The sequence below is a fragment of the Cyrtonyx montezumae genome, unplaced genomic scaffold (genome assembly GCF_038088225.1).
Source record: "Cyrtonyx montezumae isolate F1298 unplaced genomic scaffold, pur_monq_1.0 scaffold_8, whole genome shotgun sequence".
NCBI lineage: Eukaryota > Metazoa > Chordata > Aves > Galliformes > Odontophoridae > Cyrtonyx > Cyrtonyx montezumae.
In genome coordinates this window covers 98,685,203-98,702,891 of record NW_027072089.1, presented here as the reverse complement: position 1 = coordinate 98,702,891, position 17,689 = coordinate 98,685,203, and the positions used below count along the sequence as shown (strand labels likewise).

The following is a 17,689-nucleotide window of genomic DNA, read 5'->3' as shown; positions in this document are numbered from 1 at the left end:
ATACATGTGAAGTCATGCCTACATGACCCGACCTAATTATATTTATTTTTTCTCTGAAGAAGACAACACTTGGTTTATTTCAGCAGTAGATGTCACTTACTTGCTTTGATACACAATCTGATAACAGCATGAAGGGGATAAACTCCAATGGATTCAACTTTTGCCCCAATGGAAATCAGCCATTTGACTAATTCTGCTACATTTTGCATTGTCTCATCACATCCATACAACTCATAAGTCTGATAACAAAGAAAAGAATTGCAACACATTATTTTACGTTCAAAGACATTCTTTCAAAATCACCTTTCCACTTTTAATGACAGGAATTGATGGAACATAACAGCAATAACCAAGCCATATTCACTGTAAAATGAAACATTTACTATGCAGGTAACAGTTCCAGTAGGAGTTCAAAGCAAATACATTTCTCCAGTGAGATGTTCATGAATTTTGAAAGACTTTCCCTGCTCTGAAAAGCACTGAGTTTGAAGCCTACTTTGCAATGCATATTTATGTATTCCTTCCCTGGAACCAATGGCAACACTCTGCCTTGCAAGTCTATTAAATGTTAGTGCATTCCAATTCACATGTTGCTGTAACTAGGTATTGTAATTTCTAAGCTCAGATGAGGCAGCTTCTGCACGCAGTTATCCTAAAGCAAGAAAAGACTGAAGAAATGTTTGAAATTGGAAAACAGGAGTCACTGACTGAGGGAAGGAGGTAACATCTCCTCAAACAGCTCAGGAATCCCATCAATGGAAAGAAGGACAACACCTCATTCTCTCATGCAGCCCAGGAAGCATCTGACATTATTAAGAGCAATGATAATATAACTGTACACGCAAAGAAAAGCTTCTAAGTATGGATTTTACACACCAAGACTGAAAGCGCACAGTCTGAGCAGAAAAAGTCTGAACCAAAAAAGGATGTTTTAGCAGGGACTTAATGAGCATCAAGCACAGCCTATAAGCAACAGGGACATTGACACAGGAACTCTGGAGGTGAGCAGAGGAAGCTCAGAGGGAAACTGAGACAGTATGCAAAGAGGATCTGATCATGAGGGAGTGCTCAAAAACAGAGCTTAGACAATTTCTTCATTTGTGCCAGTCATTTTTTAAATAGCAGGCTTTGCACAGCCTTCCACAAATAAACCTTCCTAACACCTCATGCCAAATTTTGACTGGCAAGTATTACTGTTTGTGTGCAGTTACAAAAATAAAATACAACAAACTATAGGGAATATATGGTGGCAGCAGGGGAAGTTCCAGCTGTCAGAAAGCAGCATTTTCCTCTAATTTTTGCAGAAGAGAAGCAGTGCTTGTTGTTGTTTCAGGGCCACCTCTCTCCTTGCAAAAAGTGGATTGAATGCATGATGATGGAGGGTAGCATGAAGTCCCATTTAATCATCTTGACTGGTATTACCACAGCAAACTTGTCCAATGCTAGCTAACCACAGCGTGCTTGTGCAAACACATCTGCTTTTTAATGGTTCACAAGAAATGCTTCACATCAGCTGCTATTGAAACAGGATGAGCATCCATTGCATAATAACAGATACATACACTGTGTACCGCCTTCAGAAACTTGGCATGATACTACTGCAGACACCAGCTGCTCCTTCACATGCACAAGGTGGGCACATATATCACCATCTCAGTGAGAGGCATTAGAATTGTGGTTACTTGGTCTATATGAATCCAACCTGCCAAAACCTTCTGCATTATCTGGAAGCCTTCAGGGAATCAGTTTAGCAGCCTGTGTCTAAAGCATCGTATCAAAAATGTGGGGCACTGAGTAAAGAAAAATTCCAACACAGCACTAAGCTCCATTTTTCATAATCAGACCCAGTACCATGAAGCAGGCCAGCAGAACATAATACCACCCTATCCCAGGAACGTTGCAAGTTACCCTGATTGGAAAACACATCCAACTTAACAGATGTCAAACGTTTTTCTACGTTAAAACTGGTGTCAGGTTCCAGGTCTGACATGAATAGCTTGCTGTACTTGTGAGGAACATGTCTTTTCATGACCAATTAAAGGAAATGCTAAATTCCATACAACAACTATATAAACTACGGATTTTTTTAATCATCAGATGAAAAGGGTCAAAATAGATGATTTAATATAATATTGTTTAACATAACCATATATTATTTTTCTTTTTATTTTTTTCTCATCTGTTTTAATCTTGCCCACATGATGGAATATCTCCCACTGAAGAGAACAGAAAGAAAAGAAATAGACACAAAACTTAAGAAGTTTGTTACTCTACCTCAAAGAGATTTTTCAGTGGTAACTGGTTAACTCTGAGATTGGTGGGCAATTCTTTCTTCTTGGACAACAACAACAGAAAAGACTAGGGAAAAAAAAAACATTGTGATAAGTGCACTTAGGAACTTTCTGCTTTACTAGACTTTGTAGAAGAGCAAAACAAGGGCTAACAACATTTCAGATTTTTTTTAAAGATTGTAATACATCACTGAACGTCCATTTATCATTGAGTATCTGTATTTACAGTGGACTGCAGGAAGCCACGACCAATTAAAATCTCATCAGAAGTAGAAACCACATGGAAGTGGTCAGGTAAAAAAAAGTTCTCTCCAGTACACCTTTTGTAGTGACCCTTTTTCAAGGACGATAAGAAAAATGATCTATGTAATTACAGGCCTGTAAGTTCCACTTTTGTGCCTGATAAAATTAAGGAATAGATAATTCTGGGAGTTACTAAAAAAACATATGAAAGACAATGCACTTTTCCCTTGATCTGCCATGCAGCATTTTGCCTTTTCCTAGCTAAGTTTCCTTGAGGCTCCTGCTGTGCCCAGCCATGCCCTGCAGTGGGGCTGTTGGAGTTGGTTGGAAATGCTGTGTCCAGCATGGGGCAGACTCAGCCTCACCACACACAGCAGTCCCGCAGTCCCCTGCCAGCACCTTGCCACCAACACACTGTAACTGTGACAATGAACCAGTTTTCATACAGTCACTATTCGAAAAGAGGGTTAAAACAACTTTAGGTGATTCTCCTTCCAGTTTTATAAAATAATCTGGCTTTATGGAACAACAGTGTACTTCCACTGAGTGGATCTTTTATCCAAAAGAAAAAGACACTATAAATAAATAACGGAGCCCCTAGACGGAACTAAAACAGAGATGACAGCAAGAGACAAGTGGGACCTTCAGTTTGTTGTATCCCCTTCAGAAATTAATTTTGGAAATTATTTTGAACTAAGAATATTTTTCAAGTCTGAAGGTCAAGATCACTGAACCAAGGAACAATAAACATTAATTGGTTTCTATCTCAGAGGTAATGCAAGTTTACCATAACAGGTACCACTGACTGTCTGTTGGTGCATCAGTATTACACTACACTTGATCTTACCCAAAAGGGCAAGAAGCAAGTATGTAACATTTGTTTGCACTTCACAGGATCAGACTTACCTGCCACTTCCCTTTCTGAGCCAACTTTTCCATCACTGCTTGCCAAATCAGAGCATCAAACCTTGCACTGAAAATATAATCATAAGCAGGGTAGAAAGTTGCTGGCAAGACTCGTTCATCTGCAAGAGAAAGCAGTTAGGAAAAGTATGCACTATATGCAACACTTCTAAAGTTGCGGTCTCCAACTAAACTACTTCACTGCAGAGGGACAGCTTTAATATTGATAGTCAAGAGGATGCCAACAGGGAGCAAACATCTGACTTCTTCAGCATTACAACCCATGGTCAGCAAACTGAAATGGTATCATGGGAAAAAAAACAAAAAATGAATCCCTGACCTAAAGAAACATCTCTAATCCCAAAAACATTATGGTGTATTTGTGACTTCTTGGTAAACCAATAGATACTGCTGAGATAATTCACATCCTTGACATGGGGCTATAAGTTCACCTGAACACCAAATAGGCACAACACAAAAAACTTTTGCCACACCTGCAGGCCCCATCAGATAATGCTTGCAAACCAGAAAAAAAAAAAAAAAAAAAGTAGGGTAAAACAGACAAGGAGAGAAGTTTAAGAAGGAAGGAAGACACAGTGCATATGTTACTTGGAAAACAAGTGAACAATGGCACAAAAAGGCCAAATTCCATCTTTTCATTGCTGACCAATTTTAGTTGAGGGACAGCCCCCCCACAAGAACTGAGAAGTTTAAGCTTAGTATCTTCTAACCATTTTCAAATCTGCCTAGTTAGAAGGATATCAGAGTGGTTTGTAGGAAAGACACTAAAGCCTTAGATGTATGTGTGGAGCTCCAAATCCCCAGCCATGGCTGTCAGTCTGAGTTTCAACCTTTTCCAACTGCTCTACAACTGCTATCTTCCGTGTGAAACAACATACTCCCCTGCACATTGTTTTCAGCTCACTGGTATCTGCTGTATACAAACTATACCAAGTTCAGCCCATTCTTTTAATGTGGCTACTCAACACATTCATAATCCTCAAGCAGATCTGTGCTGCTAAATAATCTGTGCTGCTTCTGGGAAGGACATCCTACAAAAGTCTCTTGTGTTACGTCCATCACTGCTGAAGGGTTCTTAAAATAATTAGGCTTTTAATTTGAGCTTACCATTGACACTTGTGAAGATTCCTGCTATAAAATCAGCAACTTGAGTTTGATCTACAGAAGCATTTAAAAGAGTCAAACCTCTATGGAACATAGAGATTGCATTGTAAGTGTTTGATAACATGATCAGCGAGTGGCCAGCTCTGTAATAAGCCTATGAAAAAAGAAGAACAAACAAAAAGATCATTGTTGGGAAAACACTCAGATCTTAGCTACGAAAATCACAGAATCTCAGGGGTTGGAAGGAATCTCTGGAGATCATCTAGTCCAGCTGCCTGCTAAAGCAGCTCCATGCAGCAGGTTGCACAGGTAGGCATCCAGGCACGTTCTGAATATCTCCAGAGAAGGAGACTCCACAACCTCTCTGGGCAGCCTTTGCCAGAAAAGTTAACAAAAAGTTATCATTTTCTCTTTTTCTCTCAAATTCACTAAGTATGGTTAAAAAAAAAAGCACATAGTGCTACACAGTGCTATTATCAAAGCTTCTCACACACATAAAAAAAGCCAAAACCCCTTGTACTTCACGCTGTGCTACTGATATCATTATGCTGCATACTATTAATGAGCAATAAATAGATATAAATACACACAACAAAAAACATAGATAAAGCAGTAGAAAATATACTGTAAAATAACTAAATGATGAGAAGACATACTGCTAGCACCTGTCCTAGACAGAAATTTTTCTTGTCACAACGTCCAGAATATACATCTTCGTCATTATACCACCATTCAGCAGCATTCTGCAGTATTTAAAACAATGCTTTTGTTCTTTAGCCAGTAGCACCTGATCACATTTATGTTCACCACTAAACTAGGTTTTGCTACCTCAGACTCACAGAGTCTTATTACTGTTTGTTCAAGACATATCCTGGACAATCTTGCATCACCCTGAATCCCCAGCATCAGAAGAGCACATAAGATTTTATTATTTGCTATCACCTTGTCTGCAGTATTAAAAGAACAGTTATTTTCTTGAAAGTATTAACACCGTTCCTGTTGGGAACGGGAAGAACCAGCAAGCAAAAGAGAGTTGCTTAATTTTATTAGAGGTAATATTACAGTAGTAACTTTGCTGTTCATGTGCACAGCCAGATACTGTCTGTAATTTTTATGCTATAGTACATCTTACAACAAAAAGCAGGTATTGACACTTGGTTTAAAACGCAATGCAGGCAAAAAATTGCCAGCCTAAACATGTGAGTACCTTAACATACTCTGGATCCCAGCGTAAGCTCTCAAAGGCTGAAATCATTGCTTCCCTCCATTTACCAAGATTGTACAAGCAAGTTGATCTGTTGCAGTATAACACAGCTATGTCCCCAGAACACCTGAAAAAAAAATTACCACCATAACTCCTTATTCAATTAAAAAAAAAGTATGGAAGCTACTCCACAGCAACAAGAAAAAAGTGCACGCATCACCCACCTAACAAACTCAGGGAAAAACAGAGCTGTAGAAAGTGAATACAATTTGAATATCAGCTATAAAAAGTGACATCCCCAATGATATCTTGGTGATACTCTGTCCCCTTCTGAAGCAGAAGGTCAACCCACTGCAGTTCTGCAGTACACTTTGGACTCCATGATACTCTGTGGGTCCCTCCCAGTTCAGTATATTCAACGCTTCTATACGACTTTAGAGAGTTCAGAAAACATAGAGACATCCAGATATTCAGAGAAAGTCAGGGAGAGAATGGACACAGGAAAGGTGCAACAAATGCTAGACAGACTATAGTCACCAAAATACAATCAGAAAGTGTTTTTACTGTATCATCAGTTGATGACATTATTAGAATCACCTACATTTATGTCAGCTGAAAAAATAAACATATTTCAGAGAACAGAATATACTGAAATGCATGCATCTGGATGTTAAGAGTTTCTGGAAAAAGCTTCCCAAAGCTTACAGCACTACACAGGGTAGTGGGGAACCTGAGAAGTCTGTCTTGTCTGTGCTCAAACAAATATCTTGTAGCATGCTGCTGCATCTTCCATCTTATTCCTATCTGAGTAATTTACACTCAGGAAAGTTGTTTCAACTACACTGAACACGCTGAGAGCACCCTCCTGCAAGCAAATCATGCCAAGGCAACCTACAGCAAGGGGAAAGGGAATGCTCAGGAGAAGAGACCAGTAGGAAGAGGAAGCCCCACTCTCTGCAAAGGGCAGAAACAGGCTGCTGGAGTCTTAAGTGCCTTCTTGGTCCTGCTCCCAGCAGAGCTCCACACTGCATTTTACCATCCTTCATCTAATGGCAAGCAGTCAAACTAAATTAATGGCTGGAGTTAAATAAGGTCGATAGCATTGTGAATACATGGTAGTAATGAATATTTAAAGTTAACATAATACCCAACTTTAGCCATCGGTGTTAACTGAAGACAACAAGCACTTGGCTTGTGGAAAGAAGTATCCACAGAACTCTTTGGCTGAAGTTAGCTTTGAACAGATTTTAGAAGGCTAGGAAAGTTCAGATGCCAAGAACAAAGTAACCTGCATGACCTGTTTTCAAAATAATCAATGATCCATGCAACAACAGAGAGCAACATGACCAGTACCTGGCAGAACCACAGCAACATTAATCCACAACGTCTCAGCTCCAAAGCAGAAGTAATTTAACACAAACCAACATGATTCAGGGAAAACTAATTTGGACTTCAATTACAGTTATTATTAATGCTTATAGAAAAATATTCTGATCAAAGTTGCTAACTTATCCCCCACACAATACATTCAAGACAGCAAGTTCTCCTTAATTATAAAACAGATACACCAAAGAGTGTGACATGAGACACAAGAAAAATCGTGTGTCAGGGTAAGAAATACAGTTCTGAGTTAACCATAGAACTGCACAAATTTCAAACTGTCCCACAGTTCACATCTTGTATCTAAAGAATACTTACAGGCCCCATTGCCTCAACTGAACGAGCATATACAGAGCTTGATCGTACTTCCTGATGGCCAACGTGTAATTTCCATTTTTAAAATCCTGATTCCCATCTTGTTTCATAAACTGTGCATACTCCATGGCATCCATGCTAATTGAGAGAGGAAAAAAAAAGGAAGGAAAAAAAAAAGGATTTATGAGACACTTCATTCCCCAAAATGCACTTCAACATTCATTTTAGGTTTTGCATCTTTGAAAAGTAGGACAAAACAGTGCATCTCTTTGTTATGTCGTAGATGGAATAGTAAAATGTCACTCAGGTACTAACCTCACCTTTGCTTTTGATACCTCAACTTTCCAGCTATTTCTTAATCACATTTTTCTCATTTTCTCCTTCAAGTCTTGAACTTTCTTTCCTAAAATTGAGATTCTAAATTATTTACATGCATGCACGCTCACTAAAAGCAGGAGAAGATGAATCTGAGACAAGAGTCCACACAGTTAAGAAGTACATGAAGGTATACATTTCAATTAGTTAAAAACAAAACCCATTCATTTGATTTTTATTTATGACTTTTCCTTTGTCCAGCTAGACATTTAATAATCCAATACACACAAAACTGCTTTGAAACTTGATCACTGCATGAAACATGTAGGGTGAATACCCGAAAAGAATAGCACCCACACAAAATAATGAAGGTGGATGGTATATTTTAGTATGGCTTATGCCTGTTGAATTAGGAAAGGCTCACCTGTCACCAACAGTCAAGTTTCCCCTATAAAACTGCTGCAACATTAAATATATTAGTAGTGCATGAAGACTTTAAAACAAATTTAAAAGCATTATTAATATAAATATATCTGGCACTTGGAGAAATCAAAGGTTGAAACAGGTGTCAACTGCAAACAGCTGAAAAAACATTTCATAATTAAGACTGTAAAAAAAAATCTCCTTACATAAAAATAATCACAATTTAAATAAGGTAAATAATTATGAGGGAAAAAATAGCCACACGTACATTGAGAAACAGCACATCAAGATCTCAGATGAGACAGTCAGGAAGTCTTGAGCAGAATCATTCTTCACAACTGGATTTTACGATTAAAAGCCATTTCCATTACCTGTGAAAGCCTCTATTAACCTCACAAATCTCAGTATTAGCAAATAAGATCAATAACCCCAGAAGGAACCCACGGGTTTACTTATTATCCTGGTATAAACCAGCATGGAACAGAACCAACGACAACCCACAACATCGCCGCCTGTTAACAGAATATGCAAAAGCTCTTCACGGCAGATCAAATGAGGTATTTTTAAGCATAGGAGCCCACAGACAAAGCACAAAACAATACCAACATTTTCTCTGTAGGTTTTTAAGGCAAACCCCAAACTGCTGTGCTGTTAACACGGAGGATTAAGAGGCATGCTGGGAGTGGCACTGTGCCTCGTCTGCATGGAGAAGCTCCATAGGGTGAAAGGCAGTGAACCAGCAGCAGAAGCAGTGCACGCCTCTGCAAAGGCATCAACAGGGGAACCAGGTGCTACTGCAAAGCTCAGAGCAAAGCTGCTTCCTGTTGGCTGCACAAAGGTCACTCAGAAGTTAGGCCTTATTTATTTAAGCAAATAATGCTCCGCGATGATGCCTGCAATGTAAACTTCCCAGGAAGAACTAACAAAATTCCTGGACACAAACTAAACAGACTATAAACTGACTAATAAGAGATTCCATCTACGCAAGGTTGGGGAGGTATGATGACAAGGCTGTACTGGAGAAGTAATTATGACAATTATGCTATGCAAACTGAATCATCACTTCACCAAACCATGTGCATACAGTATTGAGTTTCAAAACACTCCATATGAGACAAAGCCAAGGGTACTCATAGCTTACGTGGGTCTTTTGGACACTGCATGGTATGAGCATTATTTAAAGGGGAGAAATTAAAGGGGAGAATAAACAGCAAATGTTGAAAGATAGAATAGAAAAATATGAAATGGAACTATTTTTTTAAACCATCAAAAGGTTAAATAAGTGATTTTCACCAAGAACGATACCAAAACAATTCAACCACAAAGGGTTTCGTTGTGCAGTAATAGACACTCACCTGTGGTGAATGAATAACAATGAAGGTTACCCAGAAGAATTTTGAAGGGTTCCTTTCCCCAGAATAAAGCAAAAGCCCTCCAGTTTCAAGACAGATTTCAAAAGCTTTTTGAAATGAGCCATGTGATGAGAAATTTCAGAACTGAGCTCCCTGTTTCAGCCCTCCCCCAGTCAGAGCAGATCTCCAGCAGAACACAAATTCCCATGCTTTTCCAGCACTGCAGTTTGCCAGCCAAAACCCCAAACCATAGGTCGTTTAAATCACTGGGATGCCTGCTGAAGGCTTTAGCAAATATACCCAAGAGATGCACAGGCACGCAAATCTGACATGCAAGTAAATTACCCACAAGAATCACTGTACTGACTAGCACAGCGGGTCTTGCTATTGCTTAACATCTTCCTGCAGCATAAGCAGTTTTAACTCAAAAACCAGTAGACTGACACCTACTGCATAAAGAGCATGCCTAGCATTAAACACAACTGTCACCCACTCCTCTGCCTTCCACTGGCACAAGGAAAGATGAAACACCTGGATCTCAAGTGCATCTGAATCTAACTAACTAATTGTCTTGGTCCTCATATCTATTGAACATTGTCACTAGTGTACCGGCGTACCTTTCTGGTGCTGTTTTTGAAAGCTCCTGACATATTTCAGGTGTGCTCCTTAATTTCTCTGGATCATGGTACCAATCACCAGGATCAAACGTGGGATCATACAGCATTTCCACCACAGCCGTTTCTCTCAAATACTGGATGCCTTCCTCAATAGTTTTACACCTTTTCACCTTAGGTTCCAGGTCACTCTTGCAGGGATATCTTTCCCTCACAGCTACTAACATTCGTTGCCAGAGGCTGGCAATTCCAGTCATATACCTGCTGATCCCTCTGTCGACAGCTGGATCTCGGGCAATGTTTCCTAGTTGGCAAGCTTCGTTACAATCGAGGGACACGCTGTTGGCCCCGTTGTCCCAACACCGAAGCAGCCAAGTGACAATACTCTCATCTGGATGCCGAATAAACTCCTTTCTTGAGCCTTGAATCTCAGCCATTCTCACGGGTTGACGAAACACGGCAACAGCGACTCCCTCATCATCCTCATCATCACTATCTCCTCCATGTCTCTCACTTTTCTTTGCTGCCTTTCTCAGTGGCGGTGGGGTTGAGGAGGGCCCCTCTCCTGTATCTTCCTCTTCTTTCACAGCAACCGACATCTATATCGGTGCTTCCTGTGGCTGATCAGGTTTGACCAGGAGGTTTTCCTTTTCGGTTTGGGCCTCAGTTTGGACACTCTTTCTCTCCAGAACAGTATATAAACCTTGGTAAGCATAAGCCAAGCCCCAAACAAGCTGTTCCACCTCAGATCTTTTTGAGCCGCAACACCCCTTACTCAGATACAGGCCTAGCTCCTCAGGATCCTGCAAGAGTTCAGGAGTAAAATCCCATGGCACCGGGGGTCCCCATGCTTCTAATTTCCTCCCTAAAACTCTCCACTTTCCCTGCCATTCAACATTCTCTGTTTCTGTGAAAAGCTTCCTCCACATGATGTAAAGTGCTATTATAAGGGATACATTCACGAGGACTAATATCCCAATCATTAACACAATCCCTAAGCTGTAATCTTGAAAATTCATAAGGAACTGAGAAAGGAACCTGGACACCCATTCAAATATCGTATGGTTTGTTAACATCATATCATTTGGTAACATCATATTGTTTGTTACATTAGCCAGGGTGCCTAGGTATCTGGCAGGCGTCTCCATCACTATTCTTAGTTTATCATATAGGGACCAGGCTCCATAGATCAGACTGGCAAGCTTAATTAAGTTCCAGTACTTGGGCATTAAAAGGGAAAAAGCGATGAAATACAATCCCTATAAGGGCAGTTTTAACAGAAACAGAAAGAATTTTTTTTTTCTCTCTACTAAAACAAGCTGGCAGCACCCAAGAAAGTTTACAAATATCCCAGAAGAACTGGCAGTATGCCTGGACTTCAAGGCCGTGTTTTTGAGTACAGCTCCTGCAGTACTGATAAGCTTCCTAACGAAGGTCTCTGAGAGCAGAGAGATTCACTCCAAAAGTAAGGCAGCTAAGTAAGGCAGCTAACAGCCCCTCGAGCCCCACGCTGGGCATCAAAAATGTCAGCAGTCTGCAGGCCGGTTTGACCCGGCACTGCGACGACTGAGGCAGGGGACCCAGGGGCCCACGCCCCAGAGAAGAGGAAGGGGGAAAGGGAAAAGGGAGATGGGCCTGGGAACAAAACAGCGGCAACAATCTGAGGAGGAAAGCTAATTTACTAAATAAGATATCAGAAAGCAAAATAACACAATATAATACAATATAATTGGAATTAAAGCTAATGAATCAAATAAAATGAGCAAGAGAGAGTGTCCGATAAACCGAAGGCCTTACGCTAACGCTGAAGGCGGACGGCTGCAACAAACACCCACTGCTGAGCTCGACCTCGAAGGGAAGAGGGACAGTCCCGTGACCGCAGACAGTTTTTATCTTTCCCTCTGGGCGGAAACACGTAAAAACACAAAGCATCGCAAAGTCCTCTGGGGAATGGAGTTCTTCTCCTCTGAGACAGGTATACCTGGAACTATCAATGATCCATGGAGCTGGAGCATTAACTCTTTAACACTACATGATGTTGTGATGTGGAACATCAATAATATAACAAAAAACATAAAACCATGACACCAATAAAAAGACTTTGTCTTGGTGAGACAGGTTCCCTTCCAAAAGTGAGGGTTTTTCCATAAACCACAACATTGTTCGGGAAAACTCTCAGGTCCAAGAGACTTGTGGTCAGGGAAACGCTGAGCCCTCGTCCTCCAAGCAAAGAAAAGGGGGAAAAAAAAGAGCTATACAAGATGATCCATTCTTATGGCTCCTGAGACCACCACAATGACTGTGGCAGCAAAATGAACCATATCCACTTAGACTTGAAGAACCACAACACGAGATTACGCAGTTAAGTCAGGAACATTCAGCTCCAACTTTTAGTGCTGTCTTGATTTTTGCTGGGACAGGGTTCATTTTCTTCACAGCATCTGGTATGATACTGTGATTTGGATGCAAAAGAAAAACAATGTTGATAACACAGCAATGTTGCAGCTGTTGCTGAGCAGTGCTGCACAAGGCCAAGGGCATTCCAGCTCTTCATATTGTCCTGACAGTGAGGGGCTGGGGGTCAGGACTGGGACACATAACCCAGTCTAGCCAAAAGGCATCTTCTGTGCCTTATGTCCTTATGCTAAGCAATCAAACTGGGGGAGCTGGCCATGGGGCTGCTGGCTGGGCATTGATCAGCGGGTGGTGAGCACTGTGTTGTGCATCACTTCCTTTGTATATTTCATTACAGTTTTCATTTGTGTTGTTGTTTTTTTCCCCTTTCTTTCTTTTCAGCTTATTAACTATCCTTATCTCTGACCACAAGTTCTTGCACTTCTCAATTCTCTCCCCCAATCCCCTGAGGGAGGGGTGAGCCGTGTGACATTCAGCTGCCTGCCAGGTTAAACCCAGCATGCTGCCAGTGGGCAAAATGCCCACTTACTCCGCACTCCCAGTACTCCATGTCCCACTGAACTGCTTCAATCAGACTGTCCTCACAATCAGGACTGTTCTGGGTTTACAACGCTAAGCAGAATTGCTATTGTTTCTTGCAGATAAACTTGAAAACCTGAACAGGCTGCCCACAAAACCCAGTTTTCATCCTTGAAAAATGTGGTGGTCCTTACACCACCCACTGCTCCCAAGAAGCCATCTTATGCTTTCTGAAAATTTCATGAAGCTGAAAGCGAACCTGAGCATCTTACTTGCTCCACCAGCACCCAGTTTACATGCTTGAAGAGATAAAACCTCCTAAACCTCTCCTCTCGTGGCATGGCCTGAAGTATCTCCTTGGGTTCATCTGCCTGTTTGTGTCCCCTCCCAAACTCTGATGCACCCCCAAATCTATTCACTGTAGGACAAACTGAGGACTAGAGAAAGCCCTGATGCTATGCAAACACTGCTCAGCAACAGCTAAAACACTGGTGTGCTATAAGCATTGCTTTGGTCACAGACCTAAAACACAGCAGCTGGCACAGTGCTACAATTAACTCCATCCCAGCCATACCGAGTGCAGCAACTGCTTGTTCACAGAGGAAAAGTGGAAGTTTCTACACAGCCAAGCTTTTAATTACTGTTGGTACTGGAGGTCAAGCCTCCAAGTCTCAATCCTACAGCATTATCCTGAGGTAAAAACAATGTTTTTATTCTCGAGGCACAATTGCTTTCCATAATGCACATTTCACCAGCATTCAGGGAGTTTGTCTTCCTCACATCAGCACTCTCCAACAAAAGCAGGTTGGCCACAAGAGAATGGTGCCACTGATGATGGGCTGCCATGTCAATGTCGTAAGTGGACATATCAAGAGAACACGTGAACACACGTGGAAGAAGAGTTGAGATTTTGGCACAGCCATTCTCAGGACCGGAAAAGGTCATAGTGGTATTTATGGATATCGAAACATTTTAATCTGTTTTTCTGGCATTACCTTATACAAGCTGTTTCCAACCCTTGCCTTTCTAGATTTGCACCAAATATCCAGCCAAACCCAGCAGTCTTAGAGGAAATTCTTCACTGTAAGAGTGGTGAGGTTCCAGCACAGGCTGCCCAGAGAAGCTGTCCCCATCCCTGCAGGCACTCAGGGCCAGGTTGGATGGACAGCCTGGTCTGGAGGGTGGCAACCCTGCCTATGGCATGGGGCTAGAACCGAGTCGGCTTTAAAGTCCCTTCCAAACCAAACCATTCTGTGATTTGATGAGCACACCAAACCCGCAGGCTTGTATCACGTTTAGCACCATGTCACACACACAAGCGCTATGCCTGCATCTGGAAAGTCAGCTGGGAGACTTTTCACCTCTATGGCTTTGCTTCCAAGATATTAAGCAGTTGCTGGTGCCTGAGATAGATGAAATATTCCTGATCACTGTCCAGCCTGCACTGAGCTTTCTCTTGGTTCTGGAGCAAACTGCTGACTGCAGGGCACAGACACCGTGAGAAGCTAGACAACCTCACTGACCTGTGGCACACACACCACACGTACTGGGATACGATTAGCACAGATGTCTCGATGTTCCATGACTATCTCAAATGCTGTGTACAAAGCAGATAAGCAGAAGATGTGTGCAAGGCCTGGGTAAAATGGGGGAGCCAGTGGAAGACAAACACAGGCAGACTCACGCTCAGCTCCAGGGCCCTGCTCTGGGCAGGACTGGAACCAATAACCTCCTGAAATCTTCCTTCTCCAGATAATGTTGAGCACTGGTTTCTATTTACGCACACTATTATAAAACAATTATTACTCATAACTAAGCCAGCTGACTGATACCTCCTGCTCTTCACACACCAAGTGCATGTACCCAGCCCTGCTTACAGCTCAGCTCTCTTCAGAAGTACAACCTGCAGCAGAACCACAAAAAAAGCACCAAGCCCATCCCAAGTGCTGGGTCAGTCTGCTGCCTTGCAGCAACCGAAGCAAAAACTAAATATAAGGCTGAAGCTGGATTTGTGGCTGACTCACATGAAGGAAAGATCAGGAAGCAATAGTCAAGCTCAAAGAGGGTAGATTTAGGTTAGACATAAAGAAAAAAAAAATCTTTTACAGTGAGGGTGGTGAGGCACTGGAACAGGCTGCCCAGTGATGTGGTTGATGACCCACCCCTGAAGACCTCCAAGACAAGGCTTGATAAGGCCCTGGACAATCCGATCTAGCTGTAGTGCCCCTGTTCATTGCAGGGGAGTCGGGAAAGATGGCCTTCAGAGGTCCCTTCCAACTCTAAGGATTCTATGATTTTAACATGGCAAGGCAACAGGAATCAAAAGCATGCTACTAGAACAAGACGACATTTTCCAATTCCCATCCCAGGATACAAGACAGGCACCCACACACCAGGACAGCATTTCTGCACCTGCTCCCTGTAAAATCAGAGCTTTACATCCATTAGCTGCACTACACAGTCCTGGCAGACTGGCTCTCTATAGTCCCAAACTTCCTGGGTCCATCCTTTATCCCATATGGTATCTTCATGTCACTGAGACTGTGTCTCATTTTGGGAAGGCCCCTGGAAAAAAACAAGGAAAACTACCACCACTGACAGATGAAGAACTGCATCTCGCAGCTTGCGGGTACTGATCAATTTGGCAACAAAGGTCTTCGCACACAGCCACTCCCCACCAATCCCACATCTAGGGTGCTATCTCCTAGCACTCTTCCTCTTTCCCTTGCAGCCTGAACTCACGCCAAGCACATGGGGACTACCCTTCTTTGAAAGCTGCTTTGCAATTTGGCAGGGGTGACGACAGGCTTGGCTTTGCTCCCCAGCAAACCTTGTTTTGCTAAGCAAAAGGAAACAGAATTTTTCTTTCCGTTTCAAACGATCCTCACCTCTCTGTAACCTATCAGGAACAAAATATATCTCAGAGAAAAGGTGGTTAATGAGGCTAAGGCAGAGTAGTGTCTTCCGGAAGAACACTGTATGCATAGATATATTTACAAAGAAGCACTAATTTAACAAACTAATAAAGGACTTGCTGCTCCCATTTTCTATATTCACGCAGAAGACACATTCAATACCCTATCTAGAAGGTGGCATTACTGTTTTACAACAACAACAAAAACTCACGGAACAATGGAAACGGTTAACCCACTTCCTATAGTCTGAAACAACCCTGAAATCCGCCATCCAGCTCAGCCACACCAGACCTAACCCCATCCAAGAGGGAGGTGTTTACACTGCTGCCCTTGTTTACTCAGCCTGACCACGCTCCTGTCATCAAACAGTAAGAAAGCAATGGTAACAAATGGGCTCTAGATCAGCTCAAGATGGTAAGACATCTGGAACGCAGAATAAAAACTGAAAGCAAACAAAAACAAACCAGGAGGACCCTAACGGCAAGGTCTTCAAGCCCGTGCAGTTTGCAGCTCACACCTGGCGTGTTTAATTGGACGTACGTAGAAGCTCTGGCAAGAAACACTCGCTTTTGCACGTTTTCTTGACAACGTAAAGCCCGTTCCCACTCGCGCTAAACCCGCGTTATCAACCTGAAGCTAATTTTCTGTGGATCGGGCATCTCCCTCCTCTCCCTCCTCCAGGACAGCTGCGGGAAGCCCGGAGGCACATCCAGCTGCAGGGCAGGAGGAGCGGGAACGCGCCTGCCTCCCCTCCGGCCGCCCCACGCACCGCCTGGCTGCCTTCCACCCCGCACGGCCGCCCCTCATCCGGGAACTACGGCCGCCCCCCAGCGGGTTCACGCCGAGTTCAGGCGGCCCCGGCACGGCGCGATGCCCCCTCCTAGGACGCCTCTCCCCCCGAGACGCGCGCAGGGCCGCGTAGGGCCCGCACAATACACGCAGGGCCGCGCAGCGCCCGCCTCGACCACCGCCGCAGCCCCGCGCGGGGCAGGTGACGCCCCGCCGCTGCAGGCGCGGACCGTGGGCACTTACCCGCCCGCCGCCGAGAGCCGAAGCCCTCCGGCCGCACGCCCGCTGCCGCCCCAAAACACAGCGGTGCCGCGGTCCCGCCCCACGCCCCTCCCCGCGCCGCGCGTCACCCGGGGCCGCCCGCGGGAATCGAAACCGGGAGCTGCCGGCTTCGCGGGCTTCGCGAGCCCCGCGGCCGCTGGCGGTGTGCCCGGGGGCGGCCCCGAGGTGGGCAAAGAAATCAAGAAACACGTGATTAATGCTTCATAGGATCACGAAGGTCGGAAAATAACTTCCAGATCACCACGTCCAAAACGCGTAATACTGCCAAGCCTGCCACTAAAGCACGTCCCTAAACCCCGCGTCCAGCCGTCTCTGAACCACCTCCAGGGATGGGGGCACACCACCTCCCTGGGCAGCGTATTCTGTAAAGAAATCGTTCCTGTATCCAATCTAAACATCCCCTGACACAGCTTGAGGCCGTTGCCTCCCATCCTGTATTGTCACCTTAGAAAAGAGATTGGTACCCACCTCCCATCAGGTAGAGCGTGATGAGCCTCCTCTACTCCAGACTGAGCAGCCCCAGATCCCTCAGTTGCCCCTCACAGGTCTTGTTTTCCACTCCATCAGATCTGGTGTTCTGAACACATTCCAGGGACTCAACCCC

General features: G+C 43.4%; 1 protein-coding gene across 1 annotated transcript in view; it reads right to left on the bottom strand.

Annotated features, from left to right (window-relative positions):
- The window catches only part of TRANK1 (tetratricopeptide repeat and ankyrin repeat containing 1), a 47,215-nt gene extending 30,101 nt beyond the window's left edge, over positions 1 to 17,114 (bottom strand). Inside the window, exons 1-7 of the mRNA XM_065753176.1 lie at positions 17,047 to 17,114; positions 7,465 to 7,599; positions 5,770 to 5,893; positions 4,566 to 4,716; positions 3,441 to 3,559; positions 2,275 to 2,358; positions 101 to 239 (exon numbers count right to left, since the gene is read on the bottom strand). Coding sequence (XP_065609248.1) covers positions 101 to 239; positions 2,275 to 2,358; positions 3,441 to 3,559; positions 4,566 to 4,716; positions 5,770 to 5,893; positions 7,465 to 7,598 — 751 coding nt within the window. The 5' untranslated portion in view covers position 7,599; positions 17,047 to 17,114. The remainder of the gene's footprint in view (positions 1 to 100; positions 240 to 2,274; positions 2,359 to 3,440; positions 3,560 to 4,565; positions 4,717 to 5,769; positions 5,894 to 7,464; positions 7,600 to 17,046) is intronic.
- Between the last annotated feature and the right edge of the window lie 575 nt (positions 17,115 to 17,689).